Source organism: Papilio polytes, unplaced genomic scaffold (assembly GCF_000836215.1).
Source record: "Papilio polytes unplaced genomic scaffold, Ppol_1.0 DF823510.1, whole genome shotgun sequence".
NCBI classification, from domain to species: domain Eukaryota; kingdom Metazoa; phylum Arthropoda; class Insecta; order Lepidoptera; family Papilionidae; genus Papilio; species Papilio polytes.
In genome coordinates this window covers 207,976-234,167 of record NW_013525694.1, presented here as the reverse complement: position 1 = coordinate 234,167, position 26,192 = coordinate 207,976, and the positions used below count along the sequence as shown (strand labels likewise).

Genomic DNA, 26,192 nt, shown 5'->3' with positions numbered 1-26,192 from the left:
TACTATTCGTATAATAACAATAATTTACATTTTCATCTGCGCCTGGTGAATTGTGAACTGCAATGTTACCACACTCATGAAATATATTACACACAAGCGATCCGTTAAACAACTCAATCCAATAAATAAATATGAAAACAGAAGCTGGGCGTAATCTCCGATTTATCAATATCGCTTAAATACACCGCACGGGGAACATTCACGGTCCAATATCGCATTAAATAGTAAATACGAAAGAAATACGGACGATAATTCATCAAAATTCGACAGAGAATACATATTCGTCATATAAAAGCTTAACTCCAACATATAACAGTATCCAAACATAACAAACGTACAAATTACAAATGGTGAAAGAGCCTAAATCGAAAGCTGATATTCGAAAGCGCGGAACACTTAATCACAAAGCATTTGGGAATGAAAGAAAAGGGGGAAAGCGGATTGCTTCTAAATTCGGCGAGGGCATGAGGCGTGCCCGCGCTCGGGGCAGATTGATAAATGCCGGGAAGCACTCGCCGACCTAATGAATGGAGTGTGGCACGCACATTGCACTCCTGCAGTATCTGCAATCCCCGCTAATTTAGGAGCCAGTCCAAGAGTATTAGGTTTAAACTACAAGCGGTAGCGATATAAAGAATTAAATGTTTTAATTGTAGCGACGCCTGGTATAAGAAAATTAAATGACCACATAAAGACGCAGCGTTCATTAATTTGGCCTGGAATAAATGCAAACATAGATAAGAAATTTAGAGCAAAGATTGTACCTTAAATTAGTGCAACTTGATTTCTTCCAATGATGCATAAGTATAAATGGAATGAGGTAACTGCCATTATAGTCCCTATCAATAAACATGGAAATACTAAACTAGTGACTTACTAACTTTCAGAAATACAAGAAACGTGAAAAACAAATCAATTACAAAACCTAATGCTTTGTAATCAAATTGACCCAAGAGACGCGTCTAATGTACATTTTCGTGGCCAAACAATATTTGCAACGCAGTAACGTTGCAGGAGAAATTTATGATTATCACTGTAGCGATGTAGACAGCATAACAGTTGATGCGAGAGTTACGAGTGCCGCTTCAGGAATCGTCCGAGCAACACATTCAGCGTTTGTAGAACGAGTGATTTGCTGACCGAAGAAGTATACAATCATGTTTAATTCAATACGTGTTCAAGTACGCATCCGAAATTTGAAGACTGATTTTTTAACGTATTAATTGAAATAACACTACCCATAAAATTCGATGTAAAAACGTTGAAATTAAATTATTGAAAACTATTAATTCTAAGATCTGTATCATGGTTCTTCGTAAAAGTAATTTGAAAGTAGAAATTCATAGAATAGGAACCACTTCTTGATACTGTAGACTATATCCATTTTGCTGATGGCCGTCCATTACACCGGCCAAGATAGATAACAGGCAATTACGCTATAAACACAACGACAATTGAATGTTTTCACTAATTGAAAAGGCCACCCCCGATCGATTCATTACGGTGTCACTATATGAAATGAAAGTGCTAGCACGCGGGACATGACCGGCTTGATGTATTAACTCCGTTGACCTCAACAGCGACGTTTATTAATCAAGACTCCACCGAAAGCGAGTTAACAGTACACTTACCAACGTACATTACGAAGCAATCTATAAATGTTAATTACTACCACCATCATCTGAACCTTAATAATTAAATTTCCAAATGCAATTAAAAATGTTGAGAGTTCTATATTTAGTTGTCATAATCATACTTCATCCTAATATTATGAATGCGAATGTTTAGATGGATGGATGTTTGTTAGAGTTTGTAGCTTACGACTGAACTGATTTCGATCAAAATTGGTACAGATGTAGAGGATAGTCAGAAAAAACACATAGGCTACTCAGTTTTATTTTTTTTATTTCATGCGGACGGAGTTGCGGGCGAAAGCTAGTTTATCATATAGCTATTAATCGTTCCGTTGATAACATCAACATCAGAATAAAATGTTAATAAGTTAATAACGATAGTAGAATTTGCTGTTTTGACTAAAATTTAAACTCAAGGCATATAAAACAAAGCAGGTCACAAACCTGTAAAGGGCCAAGATACTGTTTCAGTGTTCAAGACAGCAATACGACTATCGAAAGTTCTCGTAACTTAAACGATAATGTCGGAATTAGCGAGGCCGCCGTCACTAGGCGAAGAATCCTAATCATAATAATTCAAGATGATATCTGGCGGGTAGGCGATGAACAAAAGGCGGCGCAACAATGGCGGCCGGCGGGCCCCGGCGCCGCGGTAACAAATTGCCAGCTTCCAGATAACTAAGCAATATTAAATCATAGTAATTTGTGGTTGCGAAACGCGGCCCCCTCCTAACAACCTATCTGCGAAACCTTAAAGATATTATATTTACTTTTTCCTTGTGATTTGACGCGGAAAATGAAATTAATTGATTTTACTTTAATATTAAATGTTACATTTGTACTTATGAAATCCCGTTTATCCCTATTTTCTCGTAAATATAACTGAGACAGTGTAGCACGTGTAGACCAAAGTTAAACGAGATTTGAGCCTAAGCATAATACCGCGGACAGGTGAAAACGAACAGACTCGAAGAGCACCAATACTTGATCGTAAAGCATTAACAATTCCTAGAGGCTCAATAGTTGCAAGGAAATCAATATATAATCTAAACATATAATTAAATTGGAGTGTCTATTTGTAATATAAAAAGTAAAATTCCAGATTTCGAGAAGATAAAGTCGCGTTTGTTCCGGCTAATCTCCGAAAAGGCTGTGCCGATTTCGAACGGACTCTAACTGAAGAGGAGCTGACATAGACGGGTATATTAGGCCACTTTTATATCTTAATATTGCGTGGAAGAATTCGAAAGCAACAGCTAGTTAGTAATAAAGGCATTCGTAGTGCGAAAATCAGGACAAGCGTGCTGTGATACGCCCGAAACGAGCCCTCCACCGGCAACGGTCGGATTTACCACAAGGCTTTACTCTACGTGCCACATTTTAGACTGTTCCCACGTTTGAGTGGCGCCTCATTCAAATTGCATTAAAACAGTGCAGTAGACGCACATATCGATAATTGGATCGATAGTATCCAAGCGTATGGTTAATGAAAATGACCACAACAAAATTTGAATTAGATATCAAATGCACATACTGTGGTTTTGGTTTATTAATAAATGGCTATGTTTCAAAATTATCGATAAATTAACAGTCTCCTTTTTTAAATCGTACATCCCTTTAGCACCGAGTAGCGGTTCTTTCCGAATATTTCCAAAGCGATATTCCGTGCCAAAATAATTTAATTCCGACCATACATAACTGAGCTCATGAAGTTCGTAAGTGAAGAGGACGTTATATATGGCGCATTAAATTTAATTATCAAACTGACAAATGCACGTATCACATTTTAACGTAAAAAGCTGAGCGAATATTTTGATGTACTCTGTCGGATACTCGAAGTCCTCATGAATGCACTTCACTCTACTCCTCGTTATATCGATTCTGACAAATTGATTTTGAATTAAATTTTATAGCAGTAATATTGTTTACATATCATAAATATTCAGCAAAATAATTGAAAACGTTTAGATTAAATTATACAACCCGTAATTTCTAAACATAGAAATTAAATAATTTACATCTGTTTATGAAAACAATTTGAAGAATAAGATTTTTATAGAAACATACATTTTATGACCATAAATATAAAAAAAAACAATAACTAAATACGAAATTGATTAAAATTAGTTTATTTCAGCGACATCTAGTGAACGTAGTACGCACTAGTTGCTTTAAATACGGTGTTTAAAGAATTCGTCTATTTTTGTAGCGAACTCTAGCGGAGCTACGGAACACTGTGCTTGTTGAAGCACGCCATCTAACGATAAATACTGAACACACATCTGTGTTGGTTCAACCGTAGTATGAAAATGCTAACGAAATTTCGTGTGTACAGTTCACGTCGCTATTACCAGATGGCGCTAAACGCAAAATTGTGATGTGTACGTGAGCAAAAAGTCCGGAGAAAATTATTTTAAAATTATATTATTAAAATATATTTCAAGTATACTAAAAACAATATTATATTGAGCGTCGCCATTATATTATTAATAATAATTTATGTCAAGACACTTACGGGTGTGGTTTCCATATTCAGAGTAAGGCAGATTAAACTGCAACTGAATGTCTGAAAAAATAAAGAAAATACGTATTAATTGATATAATAAATCAATGATAAAACAATTGTTGAACAAACAAATGATATATACATTAATTATTAAAAACAATTGTCTTCATTACATGAAATAGATGTTATACTACAAGAAATGTTTTAGAATTGAAGAATATGAAAAGAACATGCATAAAATCTACCCAAAACTTCTTATAGTATTTTTAGTCAGAAATAATTTTTAAACATTGAGATAATAAATTCAATGAGGTAAAAATAAATTTCATCATATTCAAATTCCAAAAATTCCACCAGAACACATTCGAGATCTAACAATTACATTTGAATCAGTAAGGCATTGCATCATACATGTAAAAAGTTTCGTTTCTAGCTTACAAATATAGTATTCTCCTATACACTTCAAAGTGTTGTCAATACAAAACAATCGAATGACCATTAAACTTGTCTTAAAAACTATCACTTAGATCTTCAATTGGATGAAATAAAAAGGTAAATTACCTTAACACAAAATACACTCTGCATTGATGTTTCGGCCACTTAAATCTGGACGCGCTATTTCCGCCACATCCGGTCAGAAAACATCCGTATCTACGCGTATCGTATACATTACAAGAGTTTAATTATGCAAAAAACTATTTTAGTTAATACTAGCTGTTGCATCTCTAAATAAAACTTGTAATAAACACCCAACGTTGCTCAGTAATAACATAGCTATTTATTGGTAAAAGAATTATTGAATTCAACCTAGTAGTGTTTGAGTTACTTCAATACATAAAAATATTTTCCTCTTAGTAATATTAGCTTATTATATAATTCCTTCTCAATACTAGTACAATATTAATTAAATGAATTTAGATTTTAGTATACAAATCTTAGTTTAATTCCCTATTCCTGAACGTCGTATAAACAAATCGCTTTTGCCCATGATTTCGTTTATAAGGAATTAAAAAAAACTTAGTCTAAGAAGGGTCTAGATAGAAATGGATGGATTATGTGAAAAATGACATGATCAAGAATGGAGTGATGACTGAGATGACGGGTGATAGAGTTATTAGGAGGACGAAAACCCGGCGCGGTACAACGATCATACGATAAGGTTGGGGACAACGGCGGATCAAGGGGGATGGTCATAGGGGTCATGACTCCCCCCTGAGCTGGTTACAGAGACAAAATATATTTATATTACTTGTCAAGCTCTTGACTTGACCACGACTATGTGACCCCCCCCCCCTGGCGCCAAAGCTGGATCCGCCCTTGGTTGGGGAGATGATGAAATCAGTCAGATACCTTTTTTATATCGTACGATAAAAATTATTAGCAATATCCGATATGTGATATTTACATATTACATAGAGATAAATTCGTGTACATACACAGATTTATGGGAATGGTGTAACATAATTTTGGCACAAATTCTAGCAAGGTTATCGATCGTTGGGTCAACGCGCCGTCTAGACATATTGATAGTCACTGAGCAGTAGGAAGTAGGAGTGTCTTACATTTATTATGTGCATTTTACTTATTACAGATTTACAAAAATAATTATTCAACGGTATTCCAAACAATAAACTGACAACTACACTTAATTTTAAAACAAAGTAGCGTATGTTCTATATTATGATTTACCCGAAAAACAATAGATGGCGCTGAGAAGAGTTGTAAATATTTTTAATAATCATATATTAATTTAAAAGTAAAAGCATATTTAGATTAATTAGTAACATGTTTTATAAAGTAGTTAATTGTAAAACTATAATGTTTAGTTGCAAAAATATTGATGATTAATAATATCGAACTGGTCGCCAAGAAAGCAATAGACAATACTTAAAATAAAAAAAAAACAACAAGAATTTAAGGCGCTAATGGGAGTGCAAAATGTGAAGTAAGTAATATAACGTTTTTATTTTAACAATGTGGTTTTCCTTGTTTTTTGTAAATAGTGTGTGTTTATTAACTAGTAAACAAGATTTGATCAAAGGTATTAATTACATTTACATTTATGTAAAAACTAGCTTTCGCCCGCGACTTCTTCCGCGTGTAATTTACAAAAACAAAATCAAGACTACGTTCTACATCCAAATCCACATAAAACCAAAGAAATCGTGTAGTTTTCATAACAGTTATTAAATTGTTTTCATTTATGAGACGATATAAAAGTTTATTTTCATAGCGTTAACGTCTGTCGATAACATGGCCGCCACTTGACGCGGCCGCAAAATTAATTATAACTTTTACCGCCTATTTGCTTAAACATCTTACAGCTGGCTAACTTGACTGGGCAAGTTCATCCGCTACTGTGTTATTATCCAGCTCTATCTGTACTTGGTATCTTCACAAATATATTACTAGCTGTAACATGCGACTTCGGTCTTGTGAAATTAAAAAAAAATACAAAATATAGCCTATGTTACTCACAGATAAATCACCTTTCTAATGGTGAAAGAATTTCTAAATTGGCCCAGTAGTTTTCGCGTGAATGTATAATATAAAAATCTAAAAATCATAATAAAAAAATCATTCCTCTTTATAATATTAGGATAGATAAATGCTATTCAAAAGAAAAGTTCTAAAAAGGCAAATTTAATAGCACCATTACCAATACCAACATTTAAAGACTTCGCAAATTTAAATTAATATTTTACCCTGTCAATTAAATTTTAAGGAAATTGACAACCCTGTAAATTTTCATTCAGGCTACGGGTCACTCCTACGTCTAGAGTAAACATTAGAGCCTTACTGTGAATGCGAATTTAAAATAATAATTACAATTAAGTTAACAGCAGGTTTTTAACTTTATTGATTAAATCTGTGTAATTAAATGATCTAAACGGATGACTTAACAATACAATAATTTTATATGAACTAAACATCCTGTATAAATTATTTGACCTTCAAAATACAAACGTATTCGAAACTCACCGTGATATTCCACCACTGCCAAACTAGTATTGAAACATAATGTTGTTTAGTCTTTTCAAAGAGAATAAAAGAGACGACTATGATTTTATACAAGTATATTGTCAAGAGAAATCCACAATAAGGTTAACACTTGACTAAACACTCATTCGCACGGGCGCTTTTTTCAAGCTCTTGTTTATACAAAAGCTTTAAAATCACTGTTTCGTTCGCCCGAGGCTCAAAATCAAATCATCTTCAACAGCCTTTGGACATTTAATGGCAAAATTAATATAATATTTTTCAACGTTTTTTCAACGCGCGTTATAAAAACGCGCGTGCGAATGAGGGCCAAACCAACGTTATTGTTACTCGACGTTACTTTGTTTTGACAGAAAAAAGATAACAAAAGCCATGCCTTTCAATCAAATCAATAGTACATTAAAAAGAAAATTGCATTGTATATTATAGCCAATCTCTGAATCTATTGAATTGATTTTTCAATAATTAAAAGTTCACTTCCAATACATCACAAAAGTGAATCCTCAATAGCCCTTGCTAAGCTCTGACCACGTTTCCATTTGTGAGGGTTTCATCAGTAACCATACCAACCGGTATATAACCAAGAAATAAATATTTTACCCGTGTTATAAGAATGCAACGATCGCGTTTCTAGCGCATGTCGAAACATGCCAGCTGTTAAAGCTATTTGTACTGAGCTGGTTGGGCGTTTGTATTCAAGTAATATTATTGCTTTACATCACGCGACTTATATGCCTAAGTGTAAAGCCTAACTTTTCCTAGAACCTCAGCTTGATGTACGTGTATTTTGTTCTCTTCTTCGCTTCGCTCTCGTATTTTTACCGCCAGTTAGCTGTACTATGATTCATTATTTAAACTACTTTAAATATAGTGTGAATTGCAACAACTTCACGTCACAACGTAAACTGACCTCGCCAATAGATTTCAGTAGAAGATATTCATGAATATCTATAAATAGGTACAGACGCTACGTCTAGAATGTTGTAAACCTAAAATAAAATACTAAATTTATACCTTACTCTCCTGCATATAAAGAACCAAATATTTGGATAAAATAGCGTTAACAAACACTGTTAATACGTAAAAGAATATACGTAAAATGGTTGTATTTATCTGTTAATTATACGAATGACTTCGCAAATAAATTGCGATAGTCGAAAAAAACGTCCGCAAAATGAGTCATCACATTAGAAATTGACTTAAGGATACCTAGACACGCATCGCCTTAAGAAAGGAGCATCGAACCGAACGTCTGCAAACTCTAATTCAAACTTTATTCTAAGCTCTTCGAAGGGACTTATTTCGGCAGTTACATTAATTCTGCAAACGATTTAAATTGGACGTCTTTTGCTTAATAGACGTATTCGACATTGGAAAACCTTTATCGACCTCGTATTTTTGCTTTCCCAGCTAAATGACCTTGCGATAAAAATGCTATACAACCGCGAATGAGATTCTAAATACTTTTGCAATTAATAAAAAAAATAAAAATAAAAATAGTTTATTAATTTTTCCTTGGGCAGGGGACTGGTGTCCAAACTAGAGTGGTCCCTGTGTAATGGATCACCAGGCCCCCGCCCCACAGACAAAGTGAATCTTACAAACAAACTTAAAAACAAACAGACATGCAGTACTTAGTAAAAATGAAAAAGTTAGAGCTATATGTTAGGTGTTGGTGTGCAATGCATAATGTGTAATGTGTAATGTGTAGTGAGTAGTGGACATGAGTCTTTTTTTTATCAAGTTTATCTATCGTAAAATTATTAATAGGATACCATTAGGTAAAAGTTATTCAAAATTCAAATTCCGCCAGTGGAATTCTACGGTTACAAAACTTAAGTGTGCATCATAATATAATTACCTGAAATAGCGTAGGTAAAACCGGAGCAATATGACCTTTAACGCTTATAATCCTGTTCGATAACCTATACGCTTAATTATTTGCTGAAATCGTTTGGAGGAATTAATCATACATTATAACATGTTATCTAAATGAATCCAAAACATATTTGTCTTCATATCTCATTGACGAAACAGTAAATAATATTTTTCAACTAATGTTTCAGCAGTGTAAACTGATTAGTACCATTTTAGTCACATAAATTTAACATGTTTACAAACATTCTAAAGTAGTATACGTATTATTATGTAATAGACCATAAACGAACAAAAAGCTTTTAAAACTGTAATTAAATTGAAATCAGACTGCAGATGTTTCTGAAGAATGTTTTCACAAATCATTTTATCAGACAGCAAATTATGGTAAACGTAACAAATTTAACGTTCCTTTAATATCATTTATTCCTTACTAACTATCTGAAATTCATGCTATGAAAAAAAAGGACAGCTTGGAGAAACCAGAAGTTTCGAGTAAAAATTTATAATGATTTTGATAAAACTTATAAGCAAATATGAATGTAGAAGCAAGAGTAGTATGTCATAACCGTGCCTAATGGAGGACAGTGGTCTCTGATAACCACTCTCGGTTACGGGCGTGAAATATAATAAAAGAAAAAAGTCTAGAAACATTATTTTCATAATAAAATACGTGCTCTAAATAAAAGGCAACATTTTAATCGAAAATATAAAGACTTTTATTTGATTGTCGATTTGAGGCACAGAGGTAACAAGGGAATGCTTTCAGCTTTCTTTGAAGAGCGTGTACTTTACATTCCTCTGCTCTCACTCCTGTCTCCGCGCGGACGCTTTATCCATTTTAAATTTACTGAAGTTGAAAAATAACCCGTTGTGTATTTTGCTTTCACGTTTCATCTCCATTGACTTCCAATGCTTAAATTAAAAATTCATACAAAATAACATTTCCACTCCAGCCTCCTAATTCCCTATACATATTTAAGAAAGAAAAGATAGCAAAATCATCGATTAGAACAGCAGTATTTGAACTTACATATATTCTTGTGATGGTCTGATATTTATATATATAAAAGAAAGTCGTGTTAGTTACACTATTTATAACTCAAGAACGGCTTAACAGATATGGCTGAATTTGTTGAGGAGGTAGTTTAGAGCCAGGAGACGGACATAGGATACTATTTATTCCGTTTATGGATACATGTTTCTCTCTCTCGATGAATTTTGGCACAAATGTATTTACTTTTGTTTTTTTTTTAATTCCAGACGGAGTAGTGGGCGAAAGCTATTATGTAATAAAATGAACAACAAACATAAATGTAAATGTAGAACACAGTAAAAGCTTACACCTAAATATATCAGTAACATAAAATGATAATAATTAACCGCGACATTACAATTGGCATAGATATAATGGGAGTTGCATTCATATTTGTCGCTTCCAGTTAATTTTAGCACACAATGTATAGCTAATTAGGCAGACGTTGCAAATGAACTAACAAAATTCGTATAGAAATATTTTATTGTGACAAAATGACAAACCTTATCATTAATAAGACAAAAACTAATATATTTATCACGCAACCATACACACAATTTTGAAATCATCTCTACCGTATCCTTCTCCCGTAGTGGCGTGGTGATCGTCGTTCAAATAACTCTATCATCCGTCATCTCAATCATCACTCCCTTCTTGATCTTGTCACCTTTCACGCAATCTCTTAAAAAGAGAGAAGTCTACCTCTACCGATGTACCACTCCACATTCATAACGTCCTTCTTTTTACATACGATTCATCCCTCCATAACATGCCCATACCATGTTAACCTTTTACTCCTTAATTTCTCAACCACTGGTGTTAATCTCAAACTTCCTCTAATTTTTAAATGCCAAATCATTATTATTTTAATAAGTACTACATATAATAAATAAAATAAAAATAAAAAATTGATAATTGATAAAAAAAAGTATTTAGGACATTTTTGATTATTTATTGAAATAGCTTTAACAATAATATATGACCGAATAATTTTTTCTAATTTAATATATCTATATGTAATCTATAAATAACAATAACAAAACCATTCAATTTATTTTGTAAACTATGGCATGGAATAAAAGGCTTTTTTATTTATTTATTTTCTTATTTTTATTATACTATTACATATAATTTTTCTTTATTTTTTTCAAGGTTCTAATAATAAATCATATTTAAAATTTCATCACAACGTTAAAAAAATAATCAGTTTTGCTTCAATTTCCACGACTTAAAAAACTTAAAAAACTCAAAGGTACATCACTAAAAGCTGTAATACTAGACGTAATGAAATGTCTGGGGAGAACACTTTGATCGTGATCACAGCTCGTAACCGAGCGATCACAGACAGCAGATAAGGCTCAATGTAGAACCATGCTAAATCAGTGTTTTTGTGGTCAAAATGTTTTTATAAAACTTACAAGATTTTATTTAAACGATGAATAAAACGGAGGGTATTTTATAAAAATGTTGTCGTGTTTGACAATCATCTCTCTACCCTCATATCACTCTACAAGTCAAAACTAGGTATTTGTATTCTGTGATCTGATTAAATGTTGTCTCGAAACTTTATTATAACAACAAGCTTTCGCCCGCGACTCCGTCCGCGTGGAGTTAAAAAAAAACAAAAGTAAGTAGTCTGTGTGTTCTTCCAGGCTATGCTCTAAATCTACGCCAAATTTCATGCAGACCCATCCGCTTAGGGTACAAACTCAAAAAAACATCTATCCATCTAAACTTTCGGATTTATAATATTAGTAAGAAGTAAGATAGTAAGATTGACACGCCAGTACCAACTAAAATAAAATCACAGATAACTATCTAAAAAGCTTAGATAAATCCTTAACCAGAAAAGGTCGAATATACCGCAAATAATCGAACCGTTACGACATTCGCAGATTTAATTCGTTAAATCAGAGAACGTTCGTGCAACGAGTAAGAATTTTCGATTAGCCGGTGAATCTGTCTCGTCCCATGCCCCCGGCTGAGTGGCCATGCTATACTGTGATAGCACACGTCGCAACTGAGAAATGACTAATGTCTTGCAAAGAAAACCATCTTATGTGAACAATAGAATTTCCAACTCTTTACGTTGGAGTAGAACGTATTCATCGCATTTGTCCGCTTTAGCTCGATAGAAAAAGTGAGTAAATAAGACTTAATAATAACGATCTAAAAAATCAGCGTTATGTTATTAAAATTTAAAGCTAAAAACAGTGAAATACTTTTAAGAAAATCGATATAATTTAAATTTTACCAATTTATTTTGAAGAACTAAAGATTTGAATGCCACTACAAATATCTAAAATCGAATTGAACCGTCTTTGTATTAAGCTATATAAAAGCTTACAATATTGTAAAAAGACTAGGTTTCACCCGCGACTCCGTCCTCGTGTAAATAAATAAGTAGCCTGTGTGTTCTTCCAGACTATCCTCTGCATCGATGTCAAATTTCATCGGGTTCCGATCAGCAGTTTAGTTTACAAACTCTCACAAATATCCATCCATATAAACTTTCGCATTTATAACATAATATGAGTATGATGTACAAATCATATTTGTCTAGATGTACACATAACTAGATATGCAACGTTTATAATAAGGTGAATGATACATTAAAATGTAAGAGAATCTACCACCCTGTCTCCCTTGGGTGCCATCAAAATCGACTTTATGAGGACGAGGGCGTTTAAAAGCTTGGGTCGTCACCCTTACAGTAATCATCTTCCCCTTCTCTTTCTTTCTAAGGTAACCTATCATGAAGTAAAACAAGCTAATCATAGGATACTTGAGATATAGTTCAGAAGATAGTTTACAAACATAAATTGCAGAACAAACTCTTTTCAAAATTGACGCGGTAAATTCTACAGTCGATTAGCATTCGAGGCAATTTTTATCTGGCATTCTTACTTCTGTAATTCTGCTAAGCATAGCTTTAATTTCTACGAATGTACACGTGCACAAAGAGCATTCAATTATAAAAAAATCATGTCTACTTTTAACTTACATCACTGTTACGACAGAAATCTAAATAAGTATAACGGATCGGTGCAGAAAAAAGCTAATACTTTTGACCTAGGCCAAGGTTGGTGCGAACGTAATACGAGAAGTTATTTTTATTCTACGCAATTTACTGTATCATAAAATTCGACGTACTTTATAATTAAACTAATGGTCGTATAACTGAATACCGAACATGGAAATCAGCCGACACTCCCGGTTGTATTTCGACTGCACCGTGTTTTTAAAACACGCCTCGATTTTTATTCTTTGTTTCGACTCGGATTTTAAAGCACCCGCTCCCTATAGTAAAGTGTGATAGCTTTGTGTTTGTAAATGTACATCTCTTTGCTATATATAAAAAAATGTTTTTTTTGATAGTTTAGCTTTACTCAGATAGATCTAAATACATCGTATTTATAGTGTAAATTCACTAATAACAATGTCAAACTCTCCCCTTATTTTATCATTAATATGATAATTAAACACGACATTGAATAAAACTGTATGAAGATTCATTTTATCTCATCTTACTAATATCTTACTAATATTATAAATGCTAAAGTTTAGATGGATGGATGTTTGTTAGAGTTTGTAGCCTAAACGGCTGAACAGACCTCGATAAAATTTGGTACAGACGTAGAGGATAGTCTGGAAGAACTCATAGACTACTCACATTTATTTTTTTAATTTTAAGCGGACGTAGTCGCGAGCTAATGATAGTTGCCTAATAAAAGATTATGCGCCCTATTACATTTGGCAATGAATGCTAGTTAAGCAAACAATGCCATGTGCATGTTAAAAATTCACTTGATTTAGAAGTATTTTAGGAAGGGAGTGTATTTGACGAATGTGTATACCTTACAATCACCTTACAATATTAAAAAAAAACTGTAAATCGAAATCTTAGATAAAACTGGTTAAGCTTCCAAAGAAGTAATCAGCAAGTCAAATCTTACAGAAACGAGTCAAATAGCCTGACAATTAGGCAATGAATCCAGTCTGTCAGTTGCAGATTTAAACTCAGAGTACATTTGCCAGACCCGTCTTGGAGCATTTCAATTAAATTTCGAAGTCGGCTCGATTCGACGATCGACGGTTCGTGTTAATGGCGCTTCCAATATCCCTTTTCAGACGCTCGGTTTTATGAGATCAAATACTTCATGGCAATTGCAAGGCGCGAAAACGATTAGGGACGATTAAATTCATAATTTCATCAGTACATAACCAAAAACAGCCTTCGTTTCAGCAACAAAACTTTATTATCTATACTAGTATCATAAATAGGAAAACTTTGCTTGATTGTAATGAATAGGCTCACAAAATACTAGGCCGATTTTAAAAATACTTTCGCCGTTAGAGTGATGATTAATCTGTGAGTAACACAGGCTTTGTTTTTACAATTCCTTAATTTTTCGCTGGCGAAGTCGCGAGCACTAGCTAGTCGCTAATAAAATGAGCATGTATGAGGAATACACAACACTTGGGTTAGTAGCACAAATTTGTGTAAAACACTCGGTCCAATTTCCCTAGTTATATAATTCATTTATGGAAATGGTTCTTCCCGATTCATTTTTCAAATGAAACCAATAATATCTGCTTTGAAAGAAGCGCAGTCATTTTCATCTCAAAGGTTATCTTTAATACAAAAGAATCTGAAATTCTAAGCAAAGGTCAAAGTGCAATAAATGTCAGTGGATAATTTGAGATTGGAGGAAATCTAAATTAATGAATAATTGCATTCAAAATAGACCACAATTTTGTTAAATGAAAAAAATATTACTGTCTAAATTTACTTTAAAATGATAGCAAACTTTTCGATGGGAATAGACAATTATGAATACCGACTGCTTCAGATTACGTCACTGTTTTGTAACAATAGTATATACTATCAATGTATTATGTTCATTGTATAATTTATCTAACACAATAGCTGTATCGTTTGTCGCCTCAAGCCTGCAGAGATTTAAGTCTCTCATTAGAGAGCCATTAAGTCGATGTAAGACTCAGATTAGGATTCCGTTCTCGGATTTATTTCCAGTAATGTTTTTGTTTATTTCATCGTATTGGGGTAACGAGCATCATTTAACGTTAATTAACCAATATTTAAATGAAACATTGTCTTATTTTAACGTAAACGTTTTATGTTAGCGACATTACAAATATAACAAAACGTAAAGTTTTCGTCTGGTATAGTAAAGTTTGTGAATTACTAAATTAGTTAATTTCTTTTTAATTTCAAAATAATTGTTGGAGTTTACTAAGTATAGTATAAAGTAATTTTACAAGACACTTAAAGCAAGTTCTCTAGAAGCATAGTGGCAAAGTGAAAAGTGCCCCAGATATGTAGGAGCGCTCTCGGGGCATAGTTTGCATGTTCCTTGCCATGCCGTTCCGGAGGGAACTTTTAATCTTATTCTCTGTTGCAAATCTGGAGCACGGTTCACCAGAGACGAGGAAATGTGTTTATAAGATGTAGCTGCTAGTTGTAACCGAGGGCTCAAAGTTTCTTGCGTGCTATAAATAAAAAAAAATCATAAATAAAAATGTAGTTGTTTTTTTAAATAGTTTGCCATATAAGAAATATTTCAATAGAAGTCAACGTTAACGATGTATTTTTAATGAATGCCGCAAATGGCAATAAGGTGGTGAAGTCGAGTTATCTCAATGACAATCTTTGGTACAAAGGAACCTGAGGCCGTAGTGCACAAAATGTTAGGGAACTAAAGCGACACTAGCTTTTATAAATGTTTTACGTTAAAACTCATGAATAGCTTCAGTAAGAAGCCGAAATATGAGAGTTAAGCTCTACTTTAAAAAAGTCAATCTGACCTCAGATACTACATGAAAATCTTAAACATGCAAAAGTGTAAACAGATGAGCACATGTTTGTTTCTGCATATCTATAAAACAGTTCAAAGGGTCAGGATCAGTAGGAAATTTAAAACAAAGACTGAATGAACACATAGGCTATAATATACTTTTAACTGTGGAGAACGGAGCTGCGGAGGCAAAAGCTAGTTTATTCATATAAAAGAGACAAATAGAACGAGGTTGGGATTTAAATAACACTATAACATAAATATTTATTGTCAAAAATGTCACACTCCAACACAAACCATGATTGATCATCGGATTGTTGCAAAAATACATATTCAACTTATTTGTAATTTGTTTTACTGTAATTTATATCTTAAACGGACTACGCTCTTTGTTTATTCAGCATAACGTCCAAACTATTGTAGTGGTTGTGATATTAGGTCAGTACTGGAAGTCATATAGCTCCGGCATACGGCTCTCATAGTAAGTTCACACTGGAGCACATTTAACTAAACGATTACAGAGTATCTGTGGGTTGACTATGGCCTAGTCACCATAACTTTAGGGTAGGCTCCGAGCCCCTCGGTGGGGACGTATAGTGAGCTGGTGGTGTGTGGGTTTGCAGTAGAAACAATTATATAAATACATATTGTCTTCCCTCTCGTACTTTAAATTCTAGATTGTTCTGCTCTTAAAAGGGTACACATGCAGAAAATCAATTCGATATCGTAAATGACTAATGTAACCTCTTCCTTATTACATAAAGTATGCGCTCGACTAGTGTGCACCCGCCTTTGTTTACAGCCAGTGTCATAGGACTGCGGCCTGTTCCATTTTGGTCATAATTTAAAAAAGTTTTTTGGGTTGACAAAATATCTTATGCAGTGTCACGCTGTTCTACTTTTACAATCTCATTTTACTACTTTTATATTATTTTTAAAGTTCTTAAACCTTCTAAATTAGACACCTTTTTCACCTGATTTTTTTTTCTATGATAGAATTTGAGGAAAATTTAAATGTGCCAAAAATACCATCTTATGGTATACCTACCAACTTATGTTGCGTTTTCTCCTTTTTTTAGTGCCACGTTAAAGCACTTTTACATTAACACAATCACCAACCCAAACAAAAACACTTTCCATCTTATTTATACTTTCAAGCAAAACGATGCACTAACTTTCACAATAGAAGGCGTGAAATTGCATTCCTTAATGCGTTTGAGAAATTTTTAAAAAGCTATTTTTCTAAGTTGCAAGCAACAAAAAGGCGCTGTATTCGACTTTCTCGAATAATAGTCGTATAATGACTTTCTAGTTATCATAGTAGGTCGGGAACCTTTGAAACCTCGAGGCAACGTGACGAAGTGTTCGTTATCCTTGCTACTTATCCTATTACACCTTTGCGACACTTAATCCTTAGGATGTATTAATTCTCAGATCAAACAAAACGTCTAGAACAAGACAATAAAGGCACATAGAACAACATAGACACAAAATGACATTTATTTCGAAAAATCAATTCATTATTTACGAACCATATCCTGAAAAAAAAAACGATTGAAATATTAATTCGTAATTTTTTTGCCCCACAAATGCTTGATAACTAACACTATTGAGAAAGTCGTGTACACCATTTTGAAGCCTAATGAAGCTTTGAACATGCGATAAAAGGTAAACGACCTTATAATCTATCGGATAAGCGGATGCATGCATTTTATACGATGCCTCACTCTGAGTTAGATCCAAGTGCTTTAACAAGGCTATAAAATTAGCACCACAAATGAACCTCGCAACAGTAAAATGCACAAACATTTATAGAATATACTTCTAAGTTTCTAACTTTCATTTATTTGTGTACTTTTCTAATAATTACAAAATATAAATGATTCGACAAATCGTTATACCGTATATCTGCACGTGACATATTATTGTGTGGAACCGACGGCCCAGAAACATGCTCAACATCGCCTCTCATGTTCGCTCGAATGCCTAATCGACATTGTTAACGGCAATATAGACTCTACTCAATTCTCATTTACGTTCTAATAAAAAATATAAACACTACTAATATGTCCAAATTGAAATAAACAAAACCGTTTCAGATGTTTAAACCTCTAAACATTTCCTTGTGTCTCTGTGGAACTTTATTCTCACATCTATCACTGCATTCCGGGAAATTTGCCCGAGGGGGCTGGCTTTCCCGATGTAAACATCCAGGGCACGTGATAAATATGTATGGCTGTCGCAGATTATGCCGGGAACACGGCTGCTTCGCCCGGATGTAAGGAGACATTGTTATTAGGAAATCTTTGACTCCGTATTGTTAAATGGGAACCGTCGTTACCATTGTCTACGTTGCGGTTATTTCAAAATGACCTTTACACCGCTGTACATTGAGGTCTTTTTAATTTGACTCGTGTACAAAATCGAAATGAGGTTGATGTTTGGTCCACAGACTTCCTCATTGAGTAACGAAATGTTTTTATTCATGACAGACTAATTTAATGGTAGTGTTTTAAACCATTAATAGTTACCACGAAATACAATTTAAAATAGTCGGGTTCTCTCGTCTGCCTTACGACCTGACTGTAACTAAAGTAGTAAATTTAAATACTATTACTTAAAGTAACATACATACATGAAACCTTTAACAATAGTAGTTAAATTAAGTATATTAAGCTGTTATTTAAATTGTTACTATGCGTTTAACCTTTTACAATAATATTTAATCGTATCATATCGTTTACTAGCTGTTGCTTGCGACTTCGCCCGCGTGAAATTTAAAAAATGATAAAATGTACAGGTTGATCATTGATAACCTAACTTTTTAATGGTAAAAGAATTTTCGAAATCGGTCCAGTAGTTTTTGAGTTATTTCAATACATACAAAAATACAAATCTTTCCTCTTTATAACATTTGTAAAGATTAATAAAAAATCACGTGAAGGAACTGGTCTTTTAATATTTTTAAGCATAAAATAGCTACATGTATTATTATTAAATTTACGACAAAATGTGAAAAAAGAAGTAAAAGATTGTTTTAATTTAAATATGTTACAAAGTTCAACTTTGAGCAGAATATAAACAAATACAAGAAACAATAAATCAATAAATCTAAATCGAGATACGTAACACAGTTTGGAAATAAAAAAGCAGCAATATCATAAATATTTTAAATTAGTACTTATTTATATCGTAGGCAAAAGTTGCCAGATGCGAAGTTTGTAAATAACAGACTGCGTTTCCACTCAAGGGTTTTATAAATAAAGTTACGAGCAAAGCGGATTTTAAAACAATTTTTACCAAATCAGTATTATTTGAAGTGATAAATAAATGAAAAATCTATTATGAACAGATAAAAATAGAAAAGAAGTCGATCTGAATATGGTCCACATTTTTTGACACAGCCGAGATACATGGTTCCATTACAATAAATTGCTAAAATAACAAAGTGAAGTAGTAGCTCTTCGAAGAAATAAAATATGAACGTATCAAAGAATCTAATGATTGTGACGTCATACTTAAAAAACAAATAAACATTATTCCACTTTAAAATTAATTGCATTGCATTGCATTTTTAAAGCATCTTATGTAGTGCAATACGAGTTATGATTGGCTCTAGCTTCAGCACTGATGTAGGAAAAAGTGGGATAACGACCATAGGCAAATCTGAAAACGATTTCACGCAAATCTCTGGCTCACGAGATTTTTCTGACACGTTACGAAAATGAAACAGTTATTATTTTTGAAAGGAAACTATATTTAAGTAGATTAAACAGTCTAATTTAAAACGCAAACATTTGTAATAACGATTCTAAAATAGTAGCACATGGTATCTAAATGCATTCATAGAGATGGGGTTCTTTAAATGTGTCAGAACTTTTTTTTGCCACTATTATAATGGTAATAATTAACTAGATCAATCAGAGATCGTTGCTCTTCGTGTCGTAAGGTCATGAAATCATTTTACTAGCTAAAGGGGTCAAGTGAAAAACACTATACATAAATGTTAACATCCTTTAGACAAAGTTTTGCACATTTTTAGAAAAGTATTCTAGGATGTACTTGCAATTTTTAACACAAACTGTCCGGAATATACACCATTCATTTATCACACAATAAATTATTTAATAGTCAATAACTGGCGCAATAAAAAGGTCTGAACATAAAACTGATTTATCTATGATATGAAAAAAATATGCTTATGATTTTGAAATAACTTAATAGGGCATATTTAGAGTCGTCACGTATGACAGTTAACACATTTGTGAATATTTCTGTCACAATATAGACGCTGGATTGATCCTAAAGATGGGTTTCCATTAATTAACACTTGTATAAAACATTGTAATCTCTTTTAAAGCAATGAAAGGGTTGAGTGTCGGTGAAAACCCACGACTAGATTTTATAAAGTTCACTGCAACCTAATCTTATATCTATTTTGCAAAAAAATGCTGTGTTACTTAACGTATACACGTACTTATAAAAGGAATCACAAGATAACCCGAGCGACCTGACCCTCACAGCCCAGAAAGGCGACTAGCTCTCTCCTATATTATGTTTTTGTCGGCCTTCGAGCACTAACTAGCCGCTTGCTTATTTCCCTTTACGGTAAATCTATTCTTAGACTTAAAAAGACATTATCAAGGCAAAAAACGGTATGCAACAAAACATAACTAAACATAATTTTTTTTAACTACTGGCAATAAACGGAATGGTGCAATATATAAAGACAAATAAAATAGTACACGGTTTTGTAATTCCAGTAACCCTATGTGTTATATTTTATGTTTGTAAAATTATACATAATAATGAGTAATAAAACCTTGCATCTTATGTTATCAAATCTTCATAGAGATATCATTCGTTATCGGTCATACAATGAACTTTCTACATCATATCACATGGGTTTAGTTTATCTGTAAGCCCTGAGATGTGACCAGCTACGAAAACAAAATCTGCATTTTTTTTATCTTACGAATATCTGGCCTTAATATGTTTTTTTTCCCTTTAAAAGAATATATGGAAAAGGTACTATAAACATTAAGCTTGTTATCCTAAAAGAGATATAATAATTGATCGAGTCAGGTAGTGTAATTTGGCCGAGTAAACCCAACAGTGTCGGAATCAAATCACCCATTAGACCAACACGACCCATTGTCGTGATCAAACATTGAAGGCAGGAACAATTACGGACATTGAGGGGATTTTTAAATTAAAACCTTTATCCAACATTTACTTCAAAGAAAAATATATAATTTAATCTCAGTCTGCTTTAGGTAAATACGGTATACTTACTATTGTATATAAATGGGTTGCAATAATGAAAAACTTCGTACACACCACTAAAATTTTGTCGTCGCGCATCAGACCATAACTCCATAAAAGACATTTGGAGTTATGCATTCCCGTGTTAATGTTTTATGGTCGTCTCGAAAGCGAACATAGGCAATTTACAAAATAATTTACAAGTTAATGTAAACTTAGGGATATAGAATGGAGTAGGCAGGGAATGCGATATTTATGTTTCACTTAGATGACTTTTTGTGTCTGTATTACTTCTACCTTCAAAATCCACTGGCAAAGAATTTTTGAAAAATATGTATTGATTTTTGTAATTTAAAGTCACATATAGCAACATTTAACGTATCTGGATAATCATAAAGTTATTCTAATTTGTATATTCCGAGCAAAATGTACGATTTTCGGTCTACATCGATACGAATTTAAATTGGAAGAGAAAATGCTCACAGAAATGGCATTAAACTTTGTTGCAAAACTTCTTATACAGGATTAACTTTTTTCCAAGAGCAACTTTGGAGCGAGCTTTTAAAATGTTTCGAGGTAGTTAGTACTGGAATAGGTTGAAAGCTTAATTGTGTGTCATTAACCGATAGGAAATTAAAGCATACTCAAACACCTTTCGAATGTTTTTTTAGATGACGATGGTCAACCTAGTTGCGGGTAGCTTAATATTAAGTGCGTGTGTGAACCTGTGAAAATCCTCAACACAACTGAAACTGGAAACATGGTACTGGTGTCTGAGAAAGGTAAGGACTAAAGAAAAGAGCTTCTAACCTATACTAAAATTGATATAATTTTATCTACTGTATTACCGCAGCGAATACGCGATCATTTTGCAGATTGCTAAATCAATCTGTTTATATAATCTATTTAACGGCGTAATTTTTTTTAATTAAATGTATAATTGCGAGATATTTTTTGTACTATCAATATTTAAAGTAAAGAAAAAAAAACTAACCTTAAAAGACTGTTGCGTAATTTTGTACAACCAAACTATGCCAAAGACATTATTACTAAATGGGTTCATTGACCTCAGTCCAGAGCATATTTAATTATCTATAAGGAGTAACAAAATTACAAGATAAAGGGACAAGTCACCAAAGTAATAAGTATCAGAAAATCTAGATGTAGGTAGTGTTTACTTATTCCTAATTTACTACACACTTGGCCCTTTTTTGTACACTGTTCAAGCGTAACAATAGTAACTTGACTTTAAGAAGAGTAATTTGTCACATATTTTGTCACACTCAGAGTAGAATGATCACTAAAGCAAACTGCTAATGGCGATCTACTATGTATTTGCACTCAGTGACTGCTCCAGTGTCTGTTTTAAGATTTAGTTAGCCAGTCAGTATCTGGTCTTGTTTTCCTAAAGTATATAATTTAAATATTGTTAAATTTACATGCCTCAGACCAAGGTTCACAGACAATGGTGAGCGAATGAAAGCTTCATAATTTCTGGGTAATTGGGTTATAAAGCATTGTGTTCCGACACTATAGTCAGACACAACACAATGGAAGTTTTGTGATAATATTTAACATACAAGAGACATAACATGTGCCAATGGACAGACTGGAGGTATACAATATAAAGTTTTAATAAAATCAAATGGACTTAAACATTTACTCTATTGCAATATGCAACTAGCTGTTGCTCGTGACTTCGCCCACGTGTAATTTAAAAAATATGGCCTATGTTACTCAATGATAATGTAGCTTTTTAATGTTATTTCAATACATACAGTATTGCAAAAATAAAAATCTTTCTTCTTTATAATATTAGTATAGATAAATAACAAGAAACTTCTTAAATTCAATAACAGAATGTTGCAAATTAATTCCATTAAAATGTTTTTAAACCTTAAAAGTTTTCATAGCATAATAATTCTGTATGGGCATTGTCCAATTGTAATGTTCGTCAAAAACTCCTATATGTGACCCTAATAAAAATCTAATAACTCAACAAACAGTATCTTGTTTTCCAATAAATAAATGAAAAAATGTTTATTACAATAATAGAAAAAACCTTGAAATGTATTTAATACAGAGATTAAACTATTTAATATAATATTGGTTTTCGCTTCAACAAGCTTCGCAGCAGTAGAAAAATTATCTGTCAAAAAAATATTTAACTTAGTTAATCAAAGTATATTCTTACTAGCTTTAGAAATAAAAAAGTGAATAGCCTATGTGTTCTTCCAGACTATCTTCTACTTTTATACCAAAGTTCACCCAAAAGCGTTCAGCAGTTTAGGCTACACTCTAACAAACATCCATTCATTTAAACTTTCGCATTTATAATATTAGTATTAAGAATGATTAAAACATAGTAGAGCAATTGTATAATGTCAGTGTTTACAAACACCAACATTATTCCAAATACTTTAGTGGTATAAAATATACAAAATACATATGTATAAATAAATGAAAAGTACAATTTATCAAACAGAACATTATTTACAAGATCATGGAGTTAACATACTTTTATCTACAAATGGCCACCAGATGTAAGTGCCTATTAGTTAAAAGCATAACAGAAAAAAAAACTAATTATAAAGAAATCTTGTTAAGGACTCTTAATATTTCCTCAGAACACTATTAACATACAATTAAGAATCCTAAATAGAAGAGATGAAGTCATACATCTGAACACATGTCCTTAGTGGGGTTTACACATATGTCCAAACATTGTTCCCAGGATGGTACCAATGTTATAACCGACTTTGTTTGTTTTTAGTTAACTGTGAATGTTTAGTTTTTATCATATAACTTATGGGTAAAGAAGTTTAACAGCTGTTTTTGTTTAGCTGCCAGTCTTTTCATACTTTTCATTATTTAAAGGTTTAATTTTAATAGTAATTAATAGAATTGATCATAACTGAACATTTTGTTCTGTAATTTTGAAGTTAAAAATTACACTAACAATTACTAATTTTTGACAAAACATTTGTATAACCATTACATTTTTGTGAAACTAGTTTACTGCATATACTAATAGAGTAATAAGGATCGTTAAACAACTTAACAATTAGGGAATAACTTTATCACTTAGATTTATGGTCAATCAGATGTTGTATTTAAAAAAAATGACATTATTTATTATTTCAATAATAAACGATATAGATAATTACGGATATTCGTATAAGTAAATGTTATAAACATGTAAAAAGTAATCATCTGGCAATAGGTTATCGTAAATTATATCTATAGAGAAAAGTTATGCAGTTGTGTTTTTAAGAACATTTTTTAATACATCGTGCAGCGACGTTTTACAATATATTAAAAACATTATAAAGTATATTATAACTTCTTTTGCCTTTTAAACACTGAAGAATATATACCTTTATAAGTCCCGCGAAGATTCCAAATTTCTGGCAAGTCCAAAGGCATACAACATTATCACAAAAAAATCACACAATTCACAGGTTCCACTAACACATAGTTATTTATATATTTTATAAATCCACACCCGCGCAAACGTAAATCAGTTCCTTATTGACATAAACACAAACTGAGCGTCCGCCATATGCAGGTACGTTCGGTACATACAAAATATCAAAGTTTTCATGTTTCTTGTTCGAAACGCGACGCAGAATCTGTCATCTCCACAGATAAAAAAACAATTTTCTTTTGAATATTTCAGTACTACTAACAATGTAAAAATGCTGAAAACACCACTATCAATTCTTAAAGTGTATGTGCAATTGTCTTAAAAAGAGTGATAATTTTTAATAACAAAAATACTTGTAGAACTCATTCAGCTATGTTTTGAATTAGTCTTCTGAACGTACCCAGACCTGCGCTTTACTTCACGTAGTTGCGAGATATTCTCGAACTTCACTGCGTTTAGAACCCGACGAGCTTTGATTTCGATTTACGGAAGAGTATAGATGCTTGAGTAAAGAGGATAGACAATAATGTATTTTTTAAGTCATCGGCCTCTATGCCCCCATGAAGCTACTGCATGAATTTGGCTCTTGTGACTAGACTGTGGCAGTTTGCCTTAAGTCGAAGCTTTCGAATGTAGCGGGCTAAGAATTCTACAATTCCTAATCTCAAATACATAAAACTTTTACATGTTTAATTCTATTAATAGAACTGTAAAATGAATTACGATTTAATAAAATAAATATTAAGTAAATGCTTTACTTTTTACAACTAATATTAATTGGCAAACTTTGGAAAAACTTGTTTTATCAGGTATCAAAAATACTTCTAAGCGTCATATTTACTTAAAAAAAGTAACTATTTATATTAGGTATTTCTTTTCTATCAACATAAGAATTCATGTCACAGAGTATTTTTCTTTACACGATGGATATTTTTCGGTACATAACCAAAACAAACAGCGCTGCAGTCTAAAAGTTTGGCCCCCAACACGCACATCACTTGTAATGCATTCTACTTTCCCCTGCTGTTGGTATAGCCTATTGTGTTTATAGTATGCCCTTGGGAAATACATCCAAATAGGTAACTACCTTACAGGCCAGATAACTGCCAATATATTCTGTTTACTTCTATAAATACTTACGTTAAATATAGAAAAACTATGCGTAAAACTTTGTACATACAAGTATCTTTGTAAGATTTAAATAATTTTTTGTAAAATTAACTTAAATTCTAGGTGTGGCATTGTAGTATTTTTTTTTTATAATATAAGGTGGCAAACGAGCAAGCGGCCATCTGAATCCACCGAAATGGAAAGCGACCGCTGCCCATAAACATCCGCAATGGCAGATGCGTTGCCTACCCTTAGTTGACGGAGGAGGAGACGCACATAAAGAGTACATTTCCCCTTCCTATGCGTCTCCTCCACCGTCATATCCACTTTTCCTTCCCATCCTTTCCTCTTAAGAAAAGGATGGAAAAGAAAAAGGACTTAAATTAGGGCTCCGGCACCACACGCATCAGACGAAACACGGAATTGCTTCCATTTCACGCCTGTCTTCTGTGTAGTCGTGGTATTACACCGGGCGTGCCGGCCCTGCCGTCCTAAGATGTTAAAGCGGGCACTACCACTG

The 26,192-nt window shown here is 32.9% G+C and overlaps 1 protein-coding gene across 2 annotated transcripts in view; it reads right to left on the bottom strand.

The window, feature by feature from the left end:
• Positions 1-24,713, bottom strand: part of LOC106104610 (tyrosine-protein phosphatase Lar) — a 279,987-nt gene extending 255,274 nt beyond the window's left edge. For both annotated transcript variants that reach the window (XM_013284703.1, XM_013284704.1), the window contains exons 1-2: positions 24,513-24,713; positions 4,150-4,200 (exon numbers count right to left, since the gene is read on the bottom strand). In XM_013284703.1, coding sequence (XP_013140157.1) covers positions 4,150-4,164 — 15 coding nt within the window. In that variant the 5' untranslated portion in view covers positions 4,165-4,200; positions 24,513-24,713. The remainder of the gene's footprint in view (positions 1-4,149; positions 4,201-24,512) is intronic.
• Positions 24,714-26,192: the final 1,479 nt, after the last annotated feature.